The 26,760-nt window shown below is 39.5% G+C and overlaps 1 protein-coding gene across 1 annotated transcript in view; it reads left to right on the top strand.

Annotated features, from left to right (window-relative positions):
- Positions 1 to 26,760, top strand: part of LOC122483661 (doublecortin domain-containing protein 1-like) — a 91,484-nt gene that overhangs the window by 17,219 nt on the left and 47,505 nt on the right. The window contains exons 3-9 of the mRNA XM_043580871.1: positions 3,862 to 3,961; positions 6,077 to 6,212; positions 9,303 to 9,462; positions 17,514 to 17,672; positions 18,792 to 18,992; positions 23,715 to 23,808; positions 26,186 to 26,356. Coding sequence (XP_043436806.1) covers positions 3,862 to 3,961; positions 6,077 to 6,212; positions 9,303 to 9,462; positions 17,514 to 17,672; positions 18,792 to 18,992; positions 23,715 to 23,808; positions 26,186 to 26,356 — 1,021 coding nt within the window. The remainder of the gene's footprint in view (positions 1 to 3,861; positions 3,962 to 6,076; positions 6,213 to 9,302; positions 9,463 to 17,513; positions 17,673 to 18,791; positions 18,993 to 23,714; positions 23,809 to 26,185; positions 26,357 to 26,760) is intronic.

Here is a 26,760-nt window from a genome sequence, read left to right as displayed (position 1 = left end):
CAAGAGTTACTCCATAGAATTCGATAACTGTTTAAAGGCAGAACACCAGGTATACACATTTTTAAAAATATGTCTTTTTTTTTTTTAGTTTATTTATTTATTTTGAGAGAGAGAGAGCACATGTGTGCACCGGGGATAGGCAGAGAGAGAGGGAGAGAGAGAATCCCAAGCAGGTTCTGCACTGACAGTGCCGAGTGTGGGGCTAAACTCGCGAACTGTGAGATCACAACCTGAGCCAAAATCAAGAGTTGGACGCTTAACTGACTGAGCCACCCAGGCACCCCCAAAATATGTCTTGTTGAATATGAGGGGGAGGTCTTACAGAATGCAAGGAAGATTATGCTGTTTTTTTTTCTTTAATAATTCACTACAGATAGTTTTGATGATCGCTTCTTGTTGGTGGTAGTTCTTCCATCTCTAAGTCCTTCCATCTCAAAGGCAGATCTGGTAGTATGACAATCTACTAAATCTACTAACATAGATTGTTTTTGTTGATACTTAAAGTTGCAGGTAACATGGAGTACTGAAAAGACTACTGGATTAAGAGTCAAGGGGATTGATTTTAACCCCAGGTTTGCCAGTAACTAACTGGAAAACTTCAGCAAAGCACTCCCCTTCTTGGAGTCCCATTTTCCTCCTTGTTAGACAGGATTGGTTGAAGAGCTAAAAGGAAAGCATTAAAGAATTTGATTCTTTTCAGTATCTGTTATGTTCACGTCATGTACGTCAACCGCCATTAGATATTCTGGTGGAAATTAAAAAAAGGGAGGGGAAAGACATTCCTTGCTCTCAGAAAACTCCTAACTTGTTGGGAAGACAGTTTGCTTAGTGAAACAGTAAAAAAAAAAAAAAAAAAAAAAAAAAAACCACACACGGGGCAGCATTTAATTGTGCAGAAGTGGAAATGATCAAGGGATCATTTTATACATGACCAGGAAGGGGAAAGAACCTGGGAGGGGCAGCTCTTAGGGGAAGGCCACATGGAGAGGAGAGAAAAAGAGAAAGATACAAAAATATGGAGATAAGAAGCAAGAAGATAAAGAAAAGAAGAAAGCATGTATCCATAGCTTCTGTGGGTTTTGTTACTGTTTTGAAATAACTGGAAGGGTGTGGTGGGGCTCCTGGGATGGGCGTCCAGGCGAGCTATTGGAGGAAGTCTCCACTATTGCAGATCTGTAGCCATCTGCAGACCCTGGAAACACAGTTGCTCCCTCCCACCCCTGCCCTCCTCTCCCAGGGCATCCTGTGTTGTAGTGAAATACAGCCCTCATGGAGCCAGCTCCACTTACTGCTCCTCTCTCGACTCAGTCCTGAGAAAGCACAGAGATAAGACTCTGCTTTTCTGGACTCCCTGTAAATCTGAATAGGCCATGTGGTTGCCAGTCCTAACTCCTGGTGTGTAAGTCAGAGGACCTTGGTTCTAGGACCTTTGCCTCCACATGACAGAGAAACCCTGGGCGACTTGCGAGCATCCAGCCTCAGTCTCCCCATTCTTTAGATATAGTGTGTCATTATTCTATGATGATGGCCTCTCAGGAGGCCGTACAATGTTGTGAACGACTCAGATGTAGGTCAGAATTTCAGCTGTCCTCCTTGCTAGCTATGCAACCTTGGGCAAGGCAGTTCACCTTCAGGCTCAGTTTCCTCATCAGTGAAATGGGCCTCTCAGAAATGGTGTAAGAATTAGGTGAGAGTAGACATGAAATGCTTGCAGTGCTTGATCCATTTGAATAATGTGTTGCTGACATTTTATGTGCCAGGTGCTTTACCGATATCCACACATTTAATCTGTAAAACATCACTGTGAGATGAGTACTGCCATATCTGTCTTTTACTGATGGGGCAAATGAGGCTCAGAGAAATTAAGTGACTTCTTTGAAGTTAACGTAGCCACTATAGGAGGGCTGGGATTTGAACCCAGGCAATGTGACTCCAGAGTCCACACTCCTTATTAGGCACTTAACAGCCAAGTCTTTTCTTCTCTCTCCATTTATGTAGGCTGGCATGTGACTTAGAGGAATTAAATACAGAGGAAACAGCTTATCCCAGTCCTCTCTAACCCACCTACATGGGCCAGTTAAATTCAGCACTATTAAAACCAGGGTTTCAAAAAAGGAAGGGAGATTTACCAACCACCCATCCCTTCTATTCTCCCACTCATTGTCCTAAAACAGGATATTACCATAGTCCAAATGTTCTCCAGGAAAATGTGAGTGGGATCAGATACGATAATGGTAACTCTTCTTAGGTTATGCTATAACTGCCTGGACCCACAAAGATATCCATTTAGGGAAAGCAGAAGAAATCGGGTCGAGTCTTTGGGCAGCAAAGAAAGAATCAGACACATCTTGTGGCTGGGGGCTCAATCTTCCTACTCCCTCCCCAGCAACTCCTGTGGATGAGAAATGTGGCCAAGCCGGTCCATCAGCTTCCGGAGCTGTGACACGAGGTGTATTTCCTTCCAAGACCTCTCAGAGAAATGGAGTGCCTAATTATCTGCTCAATTGCTTTATCCCATCTGAGGATATAAAATTGAGAAATATTTTTCATACAGCTCAGCCTTCCTGATGAGCACAAAGTCACTTCTAATTCACTTACTATAGATAGTGCATTCTAATATAAAATATATGTAGCAAGAATCTTTTATACTTAATTGTTGCAAAGGCAGGATCACCTCAACAGTTTTCTCAATAGCCGCATCATATTCCTTAAACTCTCCCTCCTCTTCCCACAATTCCGCCTCCTTGCAGCTATCCTGAACTGGCTGGGTAATTTCCAGCCTCTCGTGCCTTCAGTCCATCTTCCACCTTTCTGACAGTTAACTTTCTAAAGAGCAGATCTGATAACACCACATGTCTTTCTTATCTGAATGACTTCCTGCTGTTCATGGGATAGAGTACAAATTAATTAGTCTGGTATCTTAAGTGCTTTCCGTGTGTTCCTGTCTTCTTTTCTAGCTTCATCTGGTTCCTGCTCCTGTCTATACACTCAAGTCCAGCCATACGAAACTTCTCAAAGTCCTAACCCTTCTTGACAAACTCCTATTCACCTGTCAAAGACCAACCCAAAGGTCACTTCCTTAGATACAGGTTCCCTGGAGGAATTCATTGTGTTGTTTTTCCTGGGTTCTCACAGCACCCTGGCCAGGTGCCTGTGACAGCACCCAGCCCTTTGTATTATACTTCAGTTGCTGACCTGTCTCTCCCCTGACTCGATAGGGAGCTCCTCAGGAAACGGGAAAACATGCATTCATTTTGACAGCCATAGGGCAGGTCAAATGCTTGTTTGGGGCCTAGGAGGTGGAAATCACTGTTTTAATGTTTAACCAGGCTAAAAGTCCCTATTTGAAAGGGCGTTAAAGGGCTATAGAGATCACTTCTAATGGAGGGAGATGAGGAACTGCTTGGTGATGGATATGACTCTGGGGAAAGAATATAACTTCAGTAGAGAAAGCAAGGAAAGTGTTTTAGGTAGAAGGAAGAGCATGAGAAAAACAAAGACACAGATAGAAAGTATAGGGGCATATTGAAGAATGGAGAATCAGGAATAATATGCCTGCTTATTTGTTGATCGTGCCCAGCAGTGTGCTAAGCACTTCTCAAAATCAACCCTTAATCTTCACTAAAACCCTGGAAGATAAGAAATGTAGGCTTAGAGAGGTTAAATAATTTGCCTAAGTCCCCCAGCTTGTATAAGGAGAATGAGACTCCAAGAGCCTGATGGGCTGCAGGGCCTACCTCTTGACTGTCTCCACAGGTCTGCAGCACGAGTAGTTGTTAAAGACTTGATTTCTCATATTTTCTCTCTTCTTTGCCGGAAGCCTTCTCTATACAAGATGAATTTTTGTGTCTCTTACTACAGGTGCACTGAAATTTTAAATTTACCCTCTGCAGCTCGGAGATTGTTCAATGAAAAGGGAAAGGAAATCTTTGCCCTAAAAGACCTCCGAAGGGACGAATTGGTAAGGACATGAATGTGAAACTGGAAATGTTACTCTACACATACAACTAAAAGACAAATGTTTCAAAATGTGAAACTTCAGACATTTACCACTTCCCCCCTTATTTTCTCTCAGAATTGTCCTCACCCAGCAACCCTCACAAAGTAACACTGATCACTAGCTGTTGAGAGCTTACCATTAGGCGCTATCCTCAGCGCTTTCTGAAAATGAGCTCATTTAATGCCCATCACAGCCCTGTGGGGTGGATGCCCTCACCACCCATTTTATAAATGAAGGTGGAGGCGGGGAGAAGACCAGATTATTAACCACTTGTAATTTCCGTCTTCTACTCTGAAGGAGATCCTCTCCTCTTTTTGAGGCCTTCCAAATGTAGTTGTTTAGTGATTTCTTACTAAGTGATAATTTCACTTTTTCAGAAAAAAAAATTGTATCTAGTGTTTCACATGCCCTATTTGGGTGGCTGGAGAAGGCTAAGAAGAAGGACTTTAGCAGCCCACTGTTATGGGATGGGAGTTGAGGTATCAGTTCGAAAAGAAAACCTGCCTGACTGATGCCTGAAATTCCTTGAGCAGAGAACCAAGCTCACACCATATTATCAGAAGTTAACTCAGGCTCTGAATGCAAAGACCTCTTGAGAGAATCTTTTTTTTTTTATGTTTATTTATTTTTGAGAGAGACAGAGTGGGGGGAGGGGAGGGGCAGAGAGAGTTGGGGACAGAGGATCCAAAGCAGGCTCTGCACTGACAGCAGGAAGCCCAATGCCAGGCTCGAACTCACGAAATGAAACTAGAGATCATGACTTGAGCCACTTAACCGACTGAGCCACCCAGGTGTCACCCCCTCCCCCTCCGCCACCCCTTGAGGGAGTCTTAAACTGAAGTACCAGTGACCAATATCAGAAGCAGTATGACAGAGGGGAAAGTCCGTGTCCTTGGAGTCTGGTAGATAGATCTCTTTTGAATTCCACTTCTCTCACTTCCAAGGTTTTAGTTTGTTGGTTTTCCTCTCCTTTGCTGCTATGTTTATTCATTGTGTTATTGCAGCAAGAATTAGGTGGATTGCATTAGACCACATGATACAAAAAGATAAAGGGAAGGGAAAGAAAAGTCTCTGAGGCCACTGAGGTGAAGGGAGGTAGGATGAAGTTGGGAGTGACTGTTATAAGATCCTGTATATTTGCTAGAAACAAACCTGTCACTGAGCAGCCAACATGGAGATGGAAACGTCAACAGTTACATGATCAAGTGTGTACAGAGGAGAAAAGGAAGGCTATTGTTCAAAAAGAAGTCTTCGAGAAAGTTGTCCCTGGGTCGTCATGCAGAGAATGTGTATAATCACCAGTGTGGGACCATGGAAGTGGCAGCACTGAGTGTCATTTTTCTTCTTAACTGAATGTTCTGCATATATCACCCTGTTTTTTCTTACTTCAAAGAAATATGAATTCATTTAAGACAGACATAGAAGCAACATGAAGAACAGGTATGATCTGTAATCTGAGCATCTAGAAATAACCACATTAACATATGACAGGTTCATCCATACCAGTCAGTCATTGTCAAACTTTTTCTGTAAAAGGTTAGTTTATAAATATTTACAGACCATATGGTCTCTATCGAAACATCACCTCTTGCCACTGTATGCACAAAAGCAGTCACAGCATGTACATGAATGGGCCTAACTGTGTTCTAATAAAACTCTATTTACAAAAACAGGCAGCAGGCCAGTTTTGGGCCTCAGCACTAGTTTACAAACCCCTGATCTCTCCCTCCCTCCCTGTGTCCCTCCTTTCCTTTCTTTCTTCTTTCCTTCCTTCCTTTAACAAATTATTTATATAACTTTATTTTGAAAAATTACAGAGTTACAGGAAGTTGCAAAGATAGTATGGAGAAGTACTTTTTTTTCCTTAGTATAAAACCCTTGAGATCTTTCAAAGTTGTTAGGTTTATCAATAGTTTTGCCTTTTTATCACTGAGTATTTGTCAATGGTGTCACAGTTTGCTTAACCATTTGCCGATTATAGGACATTGTGTTTGTACTTTGGGCTGATTTGGGCGATTACAAATAATCCTGCTGTGAAGAGTTGTACATGGGATCAGAGACTCATTTGTTTGCTAGGTATATGTTTCATGTGGAGAACATTGGATCAATCCTGATGTGTCCGTTGCTCAGCAAAAGAAGCAAATCTTCCTGAGGAACTTAGCATCAGATATTTCTAAAATTCAAACTTTCTGCAGCATACAAAAGATAGAGGGTAAGCATTGGGATTATTTACCATAAAATATATTGCCAAAATTAAATACTTGATTCTACCTTTTTTTAATCCGTGCTTGTTTAAATAGGTCATATTTCACCCCTATATCCTGCTGTTTAGCTCTTTAAACTAATGTATGTATTTAACAGGATTGCATATTTTCATTCACACTACACAGTGATGTGCAAAGAAAGTGTAATTTATTTCATCTTTAACAAATTCAGTCTTCCAGGGGTGCCTGGGTGACTCAGTCGGTTGAGCGTCCAACTTTGGCTCAGGTCATGATCTCCTGGTTTGTGAGTTTGAGCCCCACATTGGGCTCTGTGCTGACAGCTCAGAGCCTGGAGCCTGCTTTGGATTCTGTGTCTCCCTCTCCGCCCCTCTCCCACTGACACTCTGTCTCTGTCGGTCTCTCAAAAATTAATAAATGTTAACAAAATAAAAAGAAAAAGAAAAGTAAAACGAATTTAGTCTTCTTTGTTTTCCATTAAGGAAAACATAAAATGTCCGATCAGGTTTAAATTTTGGCCCATCCAACTAATTTAAATTGCCTCTTTAGGGAGAGCTTTCATATTTCCCATTCCCCAGAGTCTCCCTCAGTTCCTCTCTCAGATAGAAGGGAAGAACTTGGGGGACAGGGTGTCTTGCTTTCTGGGTCTTGCTGGCTGATATTCATGGCTGGGTGACCATGTTCCATTCCTTTGGCCCAGACAATGCTTTGGATGGGAGGTGCTTCCTGTCTGACCCAGCCTTTCTGCTCTCTCTGGCCCTCTGAAGCCTGGCTGTGTCTGAGTGGTCATCTCTGAAATCTTTATTACAAGACCCCTTCACCCCTCCTTGGCAACTACTTCTGGAAACCTTCCCAGCATGACTGTCGGCACATCTTGGGTCATGGCCACACCCCTCAGAAACAAGATCCAGGTTGATACAACTGTACCTCAGATTGGAGTGGTGAAGGCAACTTGAGAGGTGACTCATCACAGTGTTCTCAACAATGAACAGTGTCCTCAGTGTTTCCTTGGTGTAGCGTAGATACCTGAAGTGAAGCCTGTAGGGGGAATCATGATACCCAGTGCTGTTTTTCTGCTTTCCTCTGTCTTCTGTCTTAAATTCCCTCAGGCCCAGAAATGGTAGGTTTTCTCCAAGTCAACCTTGATGTTAAAGCTTTGATATGCTCGGTGGGAGCTAACAGTGTTTAGAAAAAACCTAAATCATGACAGTGTCATCCTGATTGACATGGCCTTTGTCTTATGGCAACATGCTGTACTTGAGTGTCACACTATCTTTGTATTTTGCTTTCCTTTTGTAACATTTCTTATCAACTTATGGTCCTCCTCCTTCCCTTAAGGCTACCCCAGGAACTAGGACAAAGGTCCTATGTATAGAACCACAAAAGAGAAAAATCACTAATATAATTTAAAACATTTCCCTGTTACATATATTGAATGCTGTACAGTAAGTTTTGCATGCAGCTTTCAAGGCTTTGGGGACTTCCACTGAGGAATTTAGGATCCTAGAGAATTATCTAGAGATATATATGTAAATAATATGCCCATTTGAAAAGCTAGAATTTACAATAACTAACTAAATAACTAAATAACATTTTTTTGGAAACACCTATTTTTTAGTACTTTTTTTTTCCTTAGGCACTTTTTAAATCGAAAGTTAATTGATATATGGTGTTGTATTTGTTTCAAGTATATAATATAGTGATTTGATATTTGTATACATTATGAAATGGTCACTGCAATAAATCTAGTTACCATTTGTCACCATACAAAGTTGTTACAATATTATTGATGATATTCCCTATGCTGTACATTACATCCCCATGTCTTCTTTATTTTATAACTGGAAGATTATACCTCTTAATCCCCTTTATCTATTGCATCCACCCTTCTACCCTTCTGACAATTATCAGTTTGTTCTCTGTATCTGTGAGTCTGTTTCAGTTTTGCTTTGTTTATTTTTTAGATTCTACACATGTCTTTCTCTCTCTGCCTTATTTTATGTAGCATTATACTCTGGAGGTACATCCATGTTGATGCAAATGGCAAGATCTCATTTTCTATGGCTGCATAATATTCCTTTGTGTGTGTACGCACATGCACTTTTTATCCATTCATCTTCCCATGGACATTTAGATTGTTTCCATATCTTGGGGCGCCTGGGTGGCGCAGTCGGTTAAGCGTCCGACTTCAGCCAGGTCACGATCTCGCGGTCCGTGAGTTCGAGCCCCGCGTCAGGCTCTGGGCTGATGGCTCAGAGCCTGGAGCCTGTTTCCGATTCTGTGTCTCCCTCTCTCTCTGCCCCTCCCCCGTTCATGCTCTGTCTCTCTCTGTCCCAAAAATAAAATAAAAACGTTGAAAAAAAAAAATCTTTAGATTGTTTCCATATCTTGGCTATTGTAAATACTGCTATGATCTACATAGGGGTACATATGTCTTTTCAAATTAGTGTTTGCATTTTCTTTGGATATATACCTAGAAGTGGAATTGCTAGACCATACAGTAGTTCTGTTTTTAACAGAGGAACCTCCATACTGTTTTCCGTAGTGGGTGCCCCAAAAGTACATCCCCACCAAGAGTGCATGAGGGCTGCCTTTTCTCCACATCTTTGCCAACATTTGTTATTTTTTTGTCTTTTTGATAATAAACATTCTGACAGATGTGAGCTGATATCTCAGTGAAGTTTTGATTTGCATTTCCCTGATGTTTAGTGATGCTGAGCATCTTTTCATGTGTAGGTTGGCCATCTGTATGTCTTCTCTGGAAGAATGTCTATTCGGGTCCTCTGCCCATTTTTTAATCAGATTTTTTCAGGTATTGGATTTTATGAGTTCTTTGTATATTTTGGATATGAACCTCTATTTTTAGTACTTTTGACTGACAATATCTTGACAGGAAGGAATCTACAAAAATTAAGTGAAATCCAATTTATTAAAGAGCAACTATTAATTGCAGTTAGAATGTGTTCTCTTAGGCCAAATAGTTGAAAATTGTCTGCGTTTTTATTTTAACGTGTGTTTTCAAATTTCTGGTGTTCTGCGATCATAACTAATGTCCTTGCAATTTGCATGTTTCTGCTCAGCTCTTGTTTTAGAAGTGCAAAGTGACATTGTGTCTGGAGCCAAGCTTGCTGTGCATAAACCTGTAGCAATTTTTGGAGAAGAAAAGCAAATTATGGGACCAAAGGAAAAGCAAATGGAAAAAAATGCTTTAACAATGGAAAATGCTTCCAGTGAAATTCTGTAAGTAACCAGTGTGGCCAGAAAAGCTACCTGTTTCCTATTTGAACTCAGCTCATTAGCTCAATAACAGCACAGAGCCCATGCGGGGAACCCACACCGAGTTTGTGAAATGTATGTCAGGTGAAGAGCTGGTAAATATTTAATTAGTTTTCTATCCAAAAGATAGAGCTGGAGCTTCCATGTTCAGCCATCACAAGGATCTACTTTCAGCTATTTTGTTATTATATTACAGTTTTTAGAAGACTAGAATTTTGGAATTGCCAATTATTTGAGGAATTCATCATGTTTTGTCTCCATAAACGTTGATTCCAGGAACAATTAAATTAATATAGATTCAAGCTGGATTCATGTTAATATACAGTTGTCATCCTGGGTCACTGAAGTAGTTTTCTGATTGGTTTCTATCTCCATTTTCTCCTCCTTCCAGTTCACCTCAAAGTTCCACCCACAGAGAGTTAATCTTTCTAAAACCTAATCCTTTTTATACAGTTCTTCAGTGGCTACGTACTGCAGATAGAAAAAATACTTAGTCTGTAATCAAGCCCTTCTGACCTGGGTCCAGGCCTGTCATTGACCCCCATTTGCACCCCAGGCCCACCTCCACTCCATACTTGTTTCTTCCTGACACATGAACTAAGCCCCAGCTCAGCAACTACAAGCTGTCACTGAACGTGGCACATTCCATTTATGCACTATTGTATGCCTCTGAGCCACTTGTTTCTCTCCACCTGAAGTGCCTTGACCTGCCTGGTATTCATCTGTGGAATGGTTCTTCATCATTGAAAACAATCATGGTAAGACTGCACACAGCAATGTGCCTATCAGTCCCCACCACCACACGCCCCTCCCCAACAACCAACAGCCTGGGAAATCCATGAGGGCAAAAACTCCTGTCCCACATGCTGTGTGAAGACCAGGATAGCTGCCTTTAATCATTTACTGAATAAATGAAGGAATGATTGAGTGAGTTTCCAAATTCTAAAGCCATATATGGCTAGTCAATTACCATTGTGATAATAGTGAATATTAATTTATATATCATTGTTACAAACTATTTTAAAAGACTGCTTCTACCCCTCAATTATAAGGATATCAACTCAAATATAAGGACATTTTAGGAAACAAACCCCTCATTGTTGAATGATTCATCTAGTCTCATGTCCTGACACTAACAAAGGCATCAGAAGGCCTTTTTCAGAAAGAGATGATTTGACCTACATGGTCTATTCCTCAATGGCTAGAGAATTTATTAAGAATGTATCATCTAGCCTCTGAATTATTAGACTGCACATGGGAAAAAAGTACATAGAAAGTAAGAAAAAGAAAGAACATTTCTGAGAGCAAAGATCTACATTGTTCTAACTTATAGATTTCATCAGGTCCTGGAGTCCTTGAGGTAGAAGTGATTGAGTCCACTCAGAACATAAGGCAGGAATCTCTTGCACCTTCCAGATAGGCTCTTTTGATCACATCTTTTCTTGAATACTCATAGTAACAGGGACATCACTAGTTTGTAAGGCAGACCATTCTAATGTTGAAATTTAGAATATCTCCATCCTATGATTTCATTTTTTTCTCTCCATACCATTCCTCTCTACTTAAAAGTCCTTAAGAACACAATTCATATGGAATCCTGGGAAGATGGCAGTGTAGGAGGATGCTGGGTTCACCGCGTGTCCTGCTGATCACTTAGATTCCACCTACACCTGCCTAAATAACCCAGAAAACCACCAGAAGACTAGCAGAACAGAGTCTCTGGAGCCAAGCACAGATGAGAGGCCCACGGAAGAGGAGGAGGAAGAGAGAGGGAAAGGTGCTGAAGGTGTACTTGAAGAAATAATAGCTGAGAACTTCCCGGATCTGGGGAAGGAAAAAGGCATTGAAACCCAAGAGGCACAGAGAACTCCCTTCAGACGTAACTTGAATTGATCTTCTGCATGACATATCATAGTGAAACTGGCAAAATACAAGGATAAAGAGAAAATTCTGAAAGCAGCTAGAGAGAAACGTGCTTTAACATATAAAGGGAGACCTATAAGACTCCTGACCGATCTCTCTACTGAAACTTGGCAGGCCAGAAAGGAAGGGCAGGAGATCTTCAATGTGATGAACAGAAAAAACATGCAGCCGAGAATCCTTTATCCAGCAAGTCTGTCATTTAGAACAGAAGGAGAGATAAAGGTCTTCCCAAACAAACAAAAACTGAAGGAATTCGTCACCACTAAACCAGCCCTACAAGAGATCCTAAGGGGGATCCTGTGAGACAAAGTACCAGAGACATCACTACAAGCATGAAACCTACGGACATCACAGTGACTCTAAACCCATATCTTTCTATAATAACACTGAATGTAAATGGACTAAATGTGCCAACCAAAAGACATAGGGTATCAGAATGGATAAAAAAACAAGACCCATCTATTTGCTGTCTACAAGAGACTCATTTTAGACCTGAGGACACCTTCAGATTGATAGTGAGGGGATGGAGAACTATTTATCATGCCACTGGAAGTCAAAAGAAAGCTGGAGTAGCCATACTTATATAAGACAAACTAGACTTTAAATTAAAGGCTGTAACAAGAGATGAAGAAGGGCATTATATAATAATCACAGGGTCTATCCATCAGGAAGAGCTAACAATTATAAATGCCTATGCGCCGAATACAGGAGCCCCCAAATATATAAAACAATTACAAACATAAGCAACCTTATTGATAAGAATGTGGTAATTGCAGGGGACTTTAACACTCCACTTACAGAAATGGATAGATCATGTAGACACACGGTCAATAAAGAAACAAGGGCCTTGAATGAGACATTGGATCAGATGGACTTGACAGATATATTTAGAACTCTGCATCCCAAAGCAACAGAATATACTTTCTTCTCGAGTGCACATGGAACATTCTCCAAGATAGATCACATACTGGGTCACAAAACAGCCCTTCATAAGTATACAAGAATTGAAATTATACCATGCATACTTTCAGACCACAATGCTATGAAGCTTGAAATCAACCACAGGAAAAAGTCTGGAAAACCTCCAAAAGCATGGAGGTTAAAGAACACCCTACTAAAGAATGAATGGGTCAACCAGGCATTTAGAGAAGAAATTAAAAAATATATGGAAACAAACGAAAATGAAAATACAACAATCCAAACGCTTTGGGATGCAGCGAAGGCAGTCCTGAGAGGAAAATACATTGCAATCCAGGCCTATCTCAAGAAACAAGAAAAATCCCAAATACAAAATCTAACAGCACACCTAAAGGAAATGGAAGCAGAACAGCAAAGACAGCCTAAAGCCAGCAGAAGAAGAGAAATAGTAAAGATCAGAGCAGAAATAAACAATATGGAATCTAAAAAAAACTGTAGAACAGATCAATGAAACCAAGAGTTGGTTTTTTGAAAACATAAACAAAATTGATAAACTTCTAGCCAGGCTTGTCAAAAAGAAAAGGGAGATGACCCAAATAGATAAAATCATGAATGAAAATGGAATTATTACAACTAATCCCTCAGAGATACAAGCAATTTTCAGGGAATACTATGAAAAATTATATGCCAACAAATTGGACAACCTGGAAGAAATGGACAAATTCCTAAACACCCACACACTTCCAAAACTCAATCAGGAGGAAATAGAAAGCTTAACAGACCCATAACCAGTGAAGAAATTGAATCAGTCATCAAAAATCTCCCAACAAATAAGAGTCCAGGACCAGTTGCATTCTTATACACTAATAATGAAGCAACAAAAAGACAAATAAAGAAACTAATCCCATTCACAATTGCACCAAGAAGCATAAAATACCTAGGAATAAATCTAACCAAAGATGTAAAAGATCTGTATGCTGAAAACTATAGAAATCTTATGAAGGAAATTGAAGAAGATATAAAGAAATGGAAAAACATTCCGTGCTCATGGATTGGAAGAATAAATATTGTCAAAATGTCAATACTACCCAAAGCTATCTACACATTCAATGCAATCCCAATCAAAATTGCACCAGCATTCTTCTCGAAACTAGAACAAGCAATCCTAAAATTCATATGGAACCATAAAAGGCCCCGAATAGCCAAAGTAATTTTGAAGAAGAAGACCAAAGCTGGAGGCATCACAATCCCAGACTTTAGCCTCTACTACAAAGCTGTAATCATCAAGACAGCATGGTATTGGCACAAAAACAGACACATAGACCAATGGAATAGAATAGAAACCCCAGAACTAGACCCACAAACGTATGGCCAACTAATCTTTGACAAAGCAGGAAAGAATATCCAATGGAAAAAAGACAAGTCTCTTTAACAAATGGTGCTGGGAGAACTGGACAGCAACATGCAGAAGGTTGAAACTATACCACTTTCTCACACCATTCACAAAAATAAACTCAAAATGGATAAAGGACCTGAATGTGAGACAGGAAACCATCAAAACCCTAGAGGAGAAAGCAGGAAAAGACCTCTCTGACCTCAGCCACAGCAATTTCTTACTTGACACATTCCCAAAGGCAAGGGAATTAAAAGCAAAAATGAACTACTGGGACCTTATGAAGATAAAAAGCTTCTGCACAGCAAAGGAAACAACCAACAAAACTAAAAGGCAACCAACGGAATAGGAAAAGATATTTGCAAATGACATATCGGACAAAGGGCTAGTATCCAAAATCTATAAAGAGCTCACCAAACTCCACACCTGAAAAACAAATAACCCAGTGAAGAAATGGGCAGAAAACATGAATAGACACTTCTCTAAAGAAGACATCCAGATAGCCAACAGGCACATGAAAAGATGCTTAACGTCACTCCTCATCAGGGAAATACAAATCAAAACCACACTCAGATATCACCTCACGCAGTCAGAGTGGCCAAAATGAACAAATCAGGAGACTATAGATGCTGGAGAGGATGTGGAGAAACGGGAACCCTCTTGCACTGTTGGTGGGAATGCAAATTGGTGCAGCCACTCTGGAAAACAGTGTGGAGGTTCCTCAGAAAATTAAAAATAGACCTACCCTATGACCCAGCAATAGCACTGCTAGGAATTTACCCAAGGGATACAGGAGTACTGATGCATAGGGGCACTTGTACCCCAATGTTTATAGCAGCACTCTCAACAATAGCCAAATTATGGAAAGAGCCTAAATGTCCATCAAATGATGAATGGATAAAGAAATTGTGGTTTATATACACAATGGAGTACTACGTGGCAATGAGAAAGAATGAAATATGGCCCTTTGTAGCAACATGGATGGAACTGGAGAGTGTGATGCTAAGTGAAATAAGCCATACAGAGAAAGACAGATACCATATGGTTTCACTCTTATGTGGATCCGGAGAAACTTAACAGAAACCCATGGGGGAGGGGAAGGAAAAAAAAAAAGAGGCTAGAGTGGAAGAGAGCCAAAGCATAAGAGACTGTTAAAAACTGAGAACCAACTGAGGGTTGATGGGGGGTGGGAGGGAGAGGAGGGTATGGGTGTTGAGGAGGGCACCTTTTGGGATGAGCACCGGGTGTTGTATGGAAACCAATTTGACAATAAACTTCATATATTGAAAATAAATAAAATAAAATAAAATAAAATAAAATAAAATAAAATAAAATAAAATATTCAAAATTCTCTGTCATCAGCCTACTGGGTTATCTCTTTTCCGGGCTAACTTTCACTAGTTCTTTGAACCACTTCTGATGACTCAATCCTAAATCACCTTATATTAGACAGTCACTTTAAGATTTCCCCAGACTTCCTTAGATATGTTTGTTTGGAAGTTTTACATATTTGAGAGGTGGGATGATTTAAGGAGGGGCATCCATAAAGCAAGAGGCTAAACAGATCTAGAAGGAACGCTTTTTAAAAAAAATTTTTTTTCAATATTTATTTTTGAGAGAGAGAGAGAGAGAGAGAGAACGAGCAGGAGAGGGTCAGAGAGAAAGGGAGACACAGAATCTGAAACAGGCTCCAGGCTCTGAACTGTCAGCACAGAGCCCAACAAGGGGCCCAAATCACGAACCTTGAGATCATGACCTGAGCTGAAGTCAGACTATTAACCGACTGAGCTACCCTGCACAAGGAAGGAACCCGTTTGATAGCTAGGTTCTGTGTAAAGATTTCTGGTAATAAAAATAAGCAAAATGGAAAAGAACTCTGGGAGTACTCACTTCAGCTTTGCTGCTTTGTGGAAGAAAGGGCCTTTTTAGCATGGAACTCAGGGAAAACTTTCTCATTTCCTTACTGAATTATAGGCAGTCCCTGCCCACTTTAAGAGCCTCTTCACATAGTACCTTTTCCACTCACTGCACACCTATGACCCAGTGTCCTTCTGTTCCTCAAATGAACCAAACATATTCTTGCTTCAGAACCTTTCCATTTATTCTTTTCTCTGCCCATAAATGCTCTCTCTCTCTAGATCCTCACCTGGCTGGCTCCTTCTCATTTTCCAGGTCTCAACTCAAACATCATCTCTCAGAGGAGTCTGTTCTGACTACCTTGCTAAAGTAGACCCCCTCCCCACCAGCTAATTTCTATCATGATATCTTGTTTTATTCCACTTATGGCACTTGTATTATTTAGTTATTCATTTACTTGTGTATTATCTCTCTTCTGCCCACTGGAATGTAAGTTCTATGAATCTTGAGAATTTACCTGTTTTGTTCATCACTGTATCCCCAACACTTATAATTCTGTGCCTATCATATAGTAGATGTTCAAGAAATATCAGTTAAAGGAATGAGTTGACTAACTATGGAATGATTAGTCGTGTATGAGTCATATAAGTCATTAAATGAATGAGTAGACAAATGAATTAATAAAGGAAGGTATATTTAGAAAGGTCTGTTCTAAATTGTCTATTGTCTTGACTGTTCTTCATTTGCCTGGAAGCCAAAGATCATACAGATAAATTCCAAGTTAGGAAATTAAACATCTGGATTGGGGGAGGAATCTTGTTTACACCTTGATAAATATGTTAAAACTAAGAATGACATTTCTGTTTTTTGTTTTCCTCAGTGGGAAAGCTGTGTTTTTTATTTTTAACACAAGATGGCACTGTTGTTTTTTTAACTGTTAGACTTTTGACTTGAGAAGCTGTGTGTGCTGCAGCTCTGAATGAGGCAGCTGTTACCCACCAATTTCAGAGCCACATGTAATACTTTTGTTACATTTGAAAAGTGTATGGTCTGCTCTGCTAACACAGGAATTGACCCCAAAGATTTTGGTAATTTGATATCGCTTGCAGCTATATCAAAAACCACAAGCGCCTTGGCACTCACAGCCTCCCCGCATCCCCTAGCTTTATTTACATACATGCATATTTGCTGCTTTGCACATATATTTAACCCGCCTTGGACCCAGCAGCCCTCATATTGTGTCGTGATCCCATGGAAGCAAATGTACCTTGAACAGTGCCCCAGAACTTGATATATACGGATCCGGATGGTGGCTACGCTCCTGCTCACACCTTCGTCTTAATAAAAAGCCAGAAGGCTGACTGACTCAGTTATCCAAGCTCTGACTATTTAAGTGTTTTAGTACATTATTCTTTATCAAAAACTGGCACGAACATGCCCATGCTCTTGGAGCCTCTCTAGGTTTGAGAGGAAAAGTTAAGTTAATTAAGATTTCTTAACACAGTCTAATGAGTAAACTTTATGAAATGCAGTAATCTAGGCTGTTCTGTTCCAGACAGAATTATGACCCACTTATGGAGCAGGCAGAAGGAATCTCATTACACATTCATTATAAATTTCTTAAACTACCGAGTAGCCTTAATCTCGCAATTTTTGAAATAAAATACATGGCCCCCTTTTTCCCAAATAAATATGGTAAAGATAAGTGCTATTTATTATGTAATGGAGGAATTTTATTTGTAGGCTTATATTAAAAGGTCTAAATTATGTGTTAGTAAGATATGGATTTGCGATGTTAGGCACGACAATGGAAATGCGATTTACAGATCTACCAATATCCTTCAGGATATGATCAGACTATCCCTCAGAGAAAACTCTGTGAGTAAAAATCAGAATTCTTGTGTTTGCTTCTGAACCTTGGTAGAGATTCACATGCAAGAGCCCATCTTCGAATGAAAGCTTGTCACACACTTCCCAGATATGCCTGGCAGGAAACTCCTCATGACTTTGATGAGGATGACAGTCTTACAAAGAAAATGGAAGAAGAACTCTTTGAAAATGTGGAACCACAGAAGAAATACAGGTAAAAAGTTGCAAGGGATTCTTGTGAGAGATTTCTGCCTGGCCTTAGATTTGCTCACTTTGGGGCAAAATGATTCTTGTGGGTTTGCCTTACTGTTAGCCGCATGTACATCAACATGCACATTTTTGTCTTTCTTGTGTCTGTGACTAAGTATTTGCAAGTACTTGTGGGAAGGCCCTTCTCCCTTTAGCTTATTTTGTGCCACGTGATGTAATTTCTTGTTCACTAGTGTGTCTTTTCCATTCAGCAGTAAGCTCATCCACCTGTGCCTCCTGATAACTTAGCACCAAGCCTGTGTGTTTGTTGAATGAATGTGTGAATGAACTTAAGAATAAGCATATGAGATTCTTTGATGTCTTTAAGAAATACGGAAAATGTAGTTTCTTCTTTTTCATTTTATTTTTTCCTGGTCAATGTCCAATGAAATAATAGGAATTTATAGTACTTTGTATCATTCCATAATCGTTAGACGTTTGCGTAACTTGATAGCATTTTATATAAATTAAACAATCTTGGCACTTCGACCTTTAGCATAGAGTAGGGGCTTCATAGATATTTATAAATGTATTTGATTGACAATGCATTGTGGCATTTCATATGTTTAATAAGTCTTCTTATTGCCTTAAGATCCTTAAGCAAGAGATTCCTTTGAATTAACTTATTAGTGTATCATTCTTTTTTATGATCTTCTAGGAGTTGTCAGGGAAGACGGAAAAACTTGAACAATGGCATTCTATCTGGAGATAGAGGCTAGAAACAATCATGATCTGAACACCTTTGTTTCTCCCTATTTCCCTTTTACCCCTCTCCTTCTACTACTTTTTCCCCTTTAATTAAATTATCTCTTCAACTAAATTTCTTTTTGTTATGCTGATGAGTTTCTCATATTCTCTTGGATGAACATTTATTTCTGTTACAGAATAAGCCCAGAATTCTACCTTTTTTACATCAGCTTGGCAGTGCAAGGCAAATAACATTGCTGCTGCCCCGATGATAATGCCTCACCGTTACAAGTGAGTTCAGTTCACAGCAGGTCTCTCGCCAATGGAACTTGCGGTCTCCAGCACATCAAATGCACAGGACATTTTTCGGCCACTAATGGGATTTTCTTTATCTCAGCTATTCTCCAAAGCAGAGTAAATTGCAGAAGCTTTGCCACCAGCAGTTTGAATACAGAGATGAGCAAATTATATGCCATGCTGCTCCTCAGTTAGTTTTGGGAGTAAGAGGTCCTGATCTGCGTTCAGACACGGAGGTAGTTTTGGTGGAGAAAAAAGTGGGTGACAGTCATCAACGATGGATGCACAAGGAAGACAGCAGGTAAACCCTTTATATTGTGGGGTCAATATATCAAAATATATCAACGGAAGCCTAAAAGATCTGGCATGGTCCCCACAGAGCAGGCAGGGCGTATCTGAGGACTTTGGATTTTTTATTTAATGTAGCCAATAATTTTTTATCCTTCTCAAGGAAGAGAGAGTGAAATCAAATGTAAATGCTCAGTAGTCTCTAGACAGCATATCCACTGTCAATTCAGATAAGAAATAGGAAATGTGACCTACTTGGTTCATAGTTTTCACTGACTGTTGAAGTTGAGAGAAAACTGGGATGTCATCTAATTTTATTTTTATGATTTGAAAGGATCAAGCAAGAGTTTTAAAGAGTCCCCATTTAAAACTTTTTGCAGTACTTTTTATTAACTCAGTCTTCTGCCCCTCCTCACATCTCATGCATGCATGCAGTTGGTTACTTCCATCAAATAACAAACCGATATGGTTTCCGCTTACACAGTGAAAAGGAATCCTTACCTTAGCAAATATATCGATCCAATCCAACCCAATGGTTGGCCCATGTCTGGATCCAGATTCAAGCCAACCACTGTCAAAAGGTTATTTCTAAGACAGTCAGAAGAAATTTAAAAGTCTAGGTACCAGATGATACAAAGGAGGTCTTATTAATCTTGTTGACTGTCAAAATAGTTTAATGGCTACGTTAAAAAAAAAAACAAAAGTCCTGACCACTTGGATATATATTGTAGTTTTTATACAGAAAATTAAGAGATAGCTCAGATTTGCATTAAAATATTCTAGCAAAAGCAAAAATGTAAAATGTTACGGGGGAATGGATGAAACAAGAATGGCAGAATGTTGACAACTGGTAAGTCGTGGTGGTTTCTTAGATCATTCTCTCTGTTTTTGTGCATACATGAACATTTCTTTAACAAGAAAGAAAACAACTCCCTAGATTTTAGATTGGTTTGCTTCAAATTCTACCGTTAGTCTTACATGGTGGGGCTCCAGGGGCCTCTTGAAATCTGTGCAATACATATTTTTTTTCTGGGAAAGAGCTGTGATTTTCACTGGATTCTCAAAAGATATGTGATGTGAAAGGTTTTGGAATTGCTTGGAGGCAGATTGCATAAGCTTCAGCAGGCGGCAGCAGCAGCCCAGCGTGGGCAGGACGGGAGTTAGCCTTACTGTGTTCACTGTCTGAGGTGAGCCAAGCACTGCAAGGGACGCTTATTGGGCTTATTTTAGAAAAGGCTGAAAAGCCAACCTGTAGCTAGACCTGGTGAGTGTGTTCATTTGCCCCATTCATTCTAGCTAAGCTAACTTTACAACAGGGAGCTTTAGAAGCAGGCTTTTGTCCCCGTGATTGATTTGCTCTATGGGACCAGAATTCATTCATTCTGCTGCAAAGGGTTATTAAAGGCAGTGTTTTTAGGTGCTGGTGCTTTAGCTAAGAAGAAAAGAGATGAAAATCTCTGCCCTGACCGAGCTAGTGCTACCCAGCTGTACATTTCTGGAATTTAGCCATACAGTGTACTGTATCATAGTGGAGGTCCTACTCAAGCCCAAGTTGGACTTTGAGTGGGACTGATCAACTGGGGTGGGCACAAATGGGGAATAAGAGAAGAGACCTTGAGACAGGAGAAAGTCAAGCATAATGAGTTTTAACTCCAAAATATTTGCTTATTGGAAAAGGGAGTGAGTTCTGAGTCCTGCTAAGTGTCTGTCATTGGTTTTGCTTTTCATCTTGAGTGCTGTGGAGAAAGCCTGTGAGAAGGGGAAAGCCTTTTAAGTAAAAACATAAAGAAGTTTGCCTAAAACTCTGTGAAACATTGGAGCACCACCAGCACTGCCAACATAATGGGAGGTACCAAGTGGCGATCACTGTGCTGAGAATTTTCTACCATTAGTCCTTTCATTCAGTTCTTTGGGTCTGGGATTATGTTTTCATTTTGGCCTTCTATTTAACATATAAAATAACTAGGAAATCTTATATCTTAAGCAATTATCAGCAAAATCTCTTCAGGGAAATTATGGCTGTGAGAACAAGATCTTTCTGGGACAGCACATGGTCTAGGCTAGAAGTGCAAGAAATGAGCAAGGGGGCACGGAAAGGTAGTAAGAAATTGCCACAGATGCATTCACTTGGTTTCCAGCCACACAGAAGAATGATCCAGGTGAACTTTTGAGATAACCTGGCATCTTTCTCCCATTTTCAACTCTGGCAAAATCTGAGTTAATCATTTGGCTTCTAAAGGGAGGGGCGCCTGGGTGGCGCAGTCGGTTAAGCGACCGACTTCAGCCAGGTCACGATCTCGCGGTCCGTGAGTTCAAGCCCCGCGTCAGGCTCTGGGCTGATGGCTCAGAGCCTGGAGCCTGCTTCCGATTCTGTGTCTCCTTCTCTCTCTGCCCCTCCCCCGTTCATGCTCTGTCTCTCTCTGTCCCAAAAATAAATAAACGTTGAAAAAAAAAAAAATTTAAAAAAAAAAAAAAAAAAGGGAAATATGAAATACTGCTCAGGGATGAAAATCCCCTCAACAGGACTTAGAATTATACAGGGGGAAATCCTGTGTCATAGAATTTGGAGCTAAAAAAGATATTTAGAATTTTCTAGTCTTAATCACTTGATTTCAAAACTAGGTAAACTGAGGCTCAAGAGATTAAGTGACTTGTAAGCATTCATTCCTTGGGTTAGTGGAAGGGGCTGTGGTGTCGTGCTGGATATTCCTGGGACACAGACTAAGTTCTCACACTACTGTTTGGCACAGAGCGGGTTTTAGGTTCATGTGTATAAACTCAAGCTTCCTGCAGAATGTAAGCAGTCTTGCTAAGGGCAAGTGCCAGTTGACTGTACTGTTCAGAAATGAAAAGAATAACCAACACTATCCTGGCTGAGCATGGCATTGAAGCATGAGAGAAGTTGCTATGTCTGTTCTAAGCAGCAGAAACATAGACAGCTAGGTAACTAACTTGTCACCTCAGTAGGTCATTGCAGGAAATGTACAATCATTCATTCATGAAAATGCAAGACATAGACTGTGCAGACGGTGAGGCTACACAGGTGAACAAGATAGAATACCAGTTCTTGTGCAGTTCTTGTCCAGTATTGACGAACTCTACAGAGGTATTTGATAAAATCCAATACCCATTTTTGACTTAAAATGATGCATCATTAATTAACAGTAGGAGGGAGAAATACATTATAAGATTAATAGTGATTATCTTATAGTAATGTGAGGAATGTTTAAAATTCTGTTACAATTTTTCCTGTATTTTCCAGTACTTTGTAATTCTTTACAATGGGACTGTATTGTTTTATGTTCATAAGTTTAAATTAGATATCTGGAATTTTTGCCGTCTTAGAAGGAGAAATATATTACTTTCATACCAGACCCCCACTCTCACATCATTAAATTTTATAGGACAAGTTCTATTTTCCACAGCAGGAATGCCACTGCTGACGTGTAGTGTCCCTATGTTGACAGACACAAAGAATTGTTTTTTTCTGTACAGATAAGATCCTTGAATGTTTGGCTTATTTTTGCTTTTAAGTGATGCAAGGAAGAGAATTTGAGTGTTTTAGCCCAATCATTTTCTTCCTTTTTTTCGGTCAAAGAGGCTTTATGTAAGCTCCTATATAAGATAACTTAAAAATATTCACATATATCTTGGAATTTTAGGGAATACTCCCTTAGAAAAAGAGAGTTCATGGAAAAGCTATAAAAAAATCACAACCATTAATAATAGTAGTTCATTCTAAGTGATGTGTGCTAGGCAATGTTCTATGCATTTTCTATGCATTAATTCATTTCATTCCCAAAGAGTCCCTTGAGGCATGCGCCATTATCCTATTTTACAGATGAGGAAACTGAGGCACAGTGTAGTTAAGCAAAACCATACAGCTACTGAGAGGTAGATTCTGTATTCAAACTCAGGCACTGTGGCTCCAGAATCCATGTTCTTAATCATTCTGTCACAGTGCCTCTCATAATAAATAGCAGGACAGGTGAGGAGGGTGTATAATCAGTATGGGTACAATCTGGAGACAGAAACCACACAGTTATTTAAATGGGATATGTAACATAAAGAATTACTAAACAATAATAAAGAGTAACTATCAGATATTTTAAAAAATCCTCTGTATGGTACTCTGGAGCTGAGGGAGTTGAGAACAAATTTAAAATTGGGCCCTTTCTCAAAACTGGAATTCAGAACTCGTTAGAAAAAGTATGGGTGCAGCTAACTGGATGGTGGAAGTCTGTTGGTTTGCCTGGCCAGACCTGGTCTGCAAGGAGGAAGCAACATATGTGGGGGTACAGCTGGTTTGGGGGCACACAGGCATGAAAAGGGGATGGGATGCTGGTGTGGCAGAAGGTTTAGAGCATGTGATGTCCATGTCAGGAAGGCCACAAGCAAATGGTTACTAGGCCAGACCTGTGAAGGTTCCAAGGGACTCCATATTTTTGGCACCTGGTTGGAGCAGAACAGCACTAGATATCCTCACTCCCAACTGCTGACCCCATGCAGCAGCCAGGAAGAGGAAGAGAGCCCCTTCCTCCTGCAGTGTTCCTCCAGCACTCTCTACTGAGAAAGCTTCACACTGTGCCTCTGTGGGGGAGAAATGCTTAAAGGATTCATATCCATTATCAGAGAGCATGTATGGAGCTAAGAGGCAGCACAATGGGAAGTGGCACAGGGGGAGCTCTGATCTGGTTATGCTACTTGATGATACGCCTAGCCCTGTTTTCCCAAGGACCTTTCACCTGGTGAGTAACCCGGACCTTGTGCTGGCAGTGTCTATGACCAAAGCAAGAAATGAAGTCTGTGGCTATCCAGTTATTGTTCAGGTAAGATATTTATAGACTAAGTAGTAATCATGGCCCTTTATTTAATTAAAGTAAAGCCCTATACTTCCTTGTTGTGGAGAAAGACAATGGCTGTCATAGAAACCTGTCTTGAATGCTATTGTTAAAATATTTACAATAGTCTGCCTAGATTTCAAATTCAACATGTTCATGTAGCTCTTAATTTAGTTTAATCCAACAGATGGTGACTGTGGGCTTGCTGCATGTCAGGAGCTATGCTAGTTACTTAAATCAAATCCAAGGGCAAGCATGTGAAATTATCCCAGTAGCACTCATACAGTCTCAGTGGTGGGTATGGTCAAGTGAATAGCTGTTAGATGCGCGTGCTTTAAGCTCACTGATTGGGACATATGCAAGTCCCCTCTTACCTGGCAACTGAAGGGAAAGAGCATGGGCAAAGAGGTCTTCCTGAAGGATGTGAACTCATCCATGTTAATTCTACCAAGAGACTCATTTCAAATACACTTTTAACGTGCTTTTGCAAATGCTTACAGCAGCCAGACAATTTTTGGAGACTTCCGAGAAATCTGGGCTCATCTGAGTTTTGGGTAAAGAGCTATGGAGTTCTTTTTTCATGTTTATCTGTCATCCTTACTTATAACCAAAGACACTCCCTAACTGGACATGTATTTTCCCTTGTTAAGACAAAAGAAAATTTAGGAGCACTCCATCTCTGAATTTATTTTCTGTATCCTCTATAGAATTTACCATCTTTTTGTTGAATAGAATAACTGTCTCTAAATTACACTTGTTTTATTCCATGTTTTTAATAGCAATGAGGCAGCTTGTTTTGCAGGTCCTGAATCCATAATTGGGATAGAACAATCTGGACAAATATCAAAGCTTAATTAAGTCTTCTACGCTGATGACAAATATAGACTAAAATTTTATTCTAGGAGACATAGTGTGTATAACATTACATTCTTCCTTGTCACGTGCCTCTTTGGCATGGGCCACAGTGAGATTAAAACCTCATGCAGATGCAAATTTAGCACCTTGATCAGTTTCATAAAATTATAGATATTGACATTTTCCCCTAAGGTTCCCATTTTTAAGAAATGCATTTGATCTTAAGGTAACTTGTATTACTTTTCAAGATTTTTTCCTTTGCTGATATTTTGTTTTTATTTCTTGAAGCAATCAGTTTGTGAGAAAATATTAAAGTTCATGTGAAATAACAAAAATGAGGCACACTAGGCTAATGTTACTAGACCCCCCACTCTCTGTTCCTTGAAATACAGTCTTTGTTTTCCAGGCCTCTGAGGGATGCTCTATTGTCTGACCTATTAAATCAGTTCTTAAGACCCATTTATTTTCCTCTTTACTATCAATCTCTCCTTGGTAAAGTAAGTGTTATTCATTACAAAGTTCCTTGAGGTGTCGTGATATGTTTAGTTGGAACTAATCTACTGGCTTAAATTTTCTAAAACTGAAACTACTCATTTCTTTACTTATGCTTGAGCCAAGTTTTATAATTAGACTAAACATGCTGTTTCTGTTACATATAATACTGACTGTACTCATATTTAAAAAAAAAAGACTCTTCCTGATAACCAGTAAAACATAAATTAAAATAGCAACCAGGTACTATTTTTCATGTATTGAACTGATGATGTTTGAGCAAGAATGTGAGGAAAACAGGCCATTTCTTATACTATTGGTGTAAGTGTAAACTAGAATAACCTTTCTAGAAAGCATTTGGATATGATAAAACTTTATATGACATACCATAATATTTTAAAATGACCTTGTTATCAACACTTGTACTTGAGTTTGTTCTAAAGAATTTATCATGTATTTACATAAAAATCTATGATTGTTGATTGTTCTTTTGCGTATAATAAGGAAAATCTGAGAAGCAATCTACATGTTTAACTACTGGGGATTGGTAAAATAAAACATCACTGAGATTAAATAGTATATATATCCTTTAAAAATATTAGGAAAAGGCTCATGGAATTGAAAAAAAAAAAAAAAGTCCGGCGTGGAGCCCAATGCAGGGCTTGAAATCATGACCCTGAGATCAAGACCTGAACTGAGATCAAGAGTTGGACACTTAACTGACTGAGCTATTGAGGTGCCCCATGGAATATTTTTTAAGTTAAAAAAAAAAACTAATGCAATTACCAAATTGTGTGCATTTTGTGATTTCATTTTTGTAAATCAAGGAATGCATATTTATAAATGTAAAAAAAGTTGTGTATATAATTATCAAATATTAATATGATTATTACTATGTAGTAGAATTGAATAATTGTCTATACTTTTTGAATTCATGCGATGAAGTATTTGACATCTATAAATAAATTGTAAACTCTCCTGTCTGCTTGACTCCATATTTTATCCTTTTTTTCCCCAGCAATATAAACCTTATAACAATGGGACTTCCAATCAAAAGTGGAATTACATGGAAAATATCAAAGCTTTCATGGCCTTTCATAGCACTGCACTTGATAAGGAAATCACAGCAGCAAATTATGCTGGTATTTGTACATCCTCTGTGATTAAAGAGGAAAACATTGATCAACCAGTAAGTGGTTCTTTTCTACTAAGGATAAAAGGAAAACAGGAGAAAATGGACAATTTAATAAAGCCAGAACTTTTTTTCCCCTAGAAAACCTTATATTCAGACAAATTAAACACTGATTTGTGAATGAAATCATTTAGACTCTGTGATTCTGGTTAGGAAACAATGAAGAAATACTTGTATTACCCACTGCTTATATTGTTTCAATGGCTCCCTATCATTACCACCATCTTTGGTCCATGATCAGTTCACCAGAACGCTCACACATACTCCCACAGCTGTGCCTGCCACACTAGATGTCACTCACTCCAGAAAGCATATTAAAATGTGAATGATTTTAAGTGACTTTAACTATATTGCATTATACCAAGCATAGGTCTAAGTGTGAATACCTATACTCTATGTTC

The sequence above is a fragment of the Prionailurus bengalensis genome, chromosome D1 (genome assembly GCF_016509475.1).
Source record: "Prionailurus bengalensis isolate Pbe53 chromosome D1, Fcat_Pben_1.1_paternal_pri, whole genome shotgun sequence".
Classification (NCBI taxonomy): Eukaryota; Metazoa; Chordata; class Mammalia; order Carnivora; family Felidae; genus Prionailurus; species Prionailurus bengalensis.
Note: the sequence above shows the minus strand (reverse complement) of the source record. Positions and strands in the feature narration are given on the sequence as shown.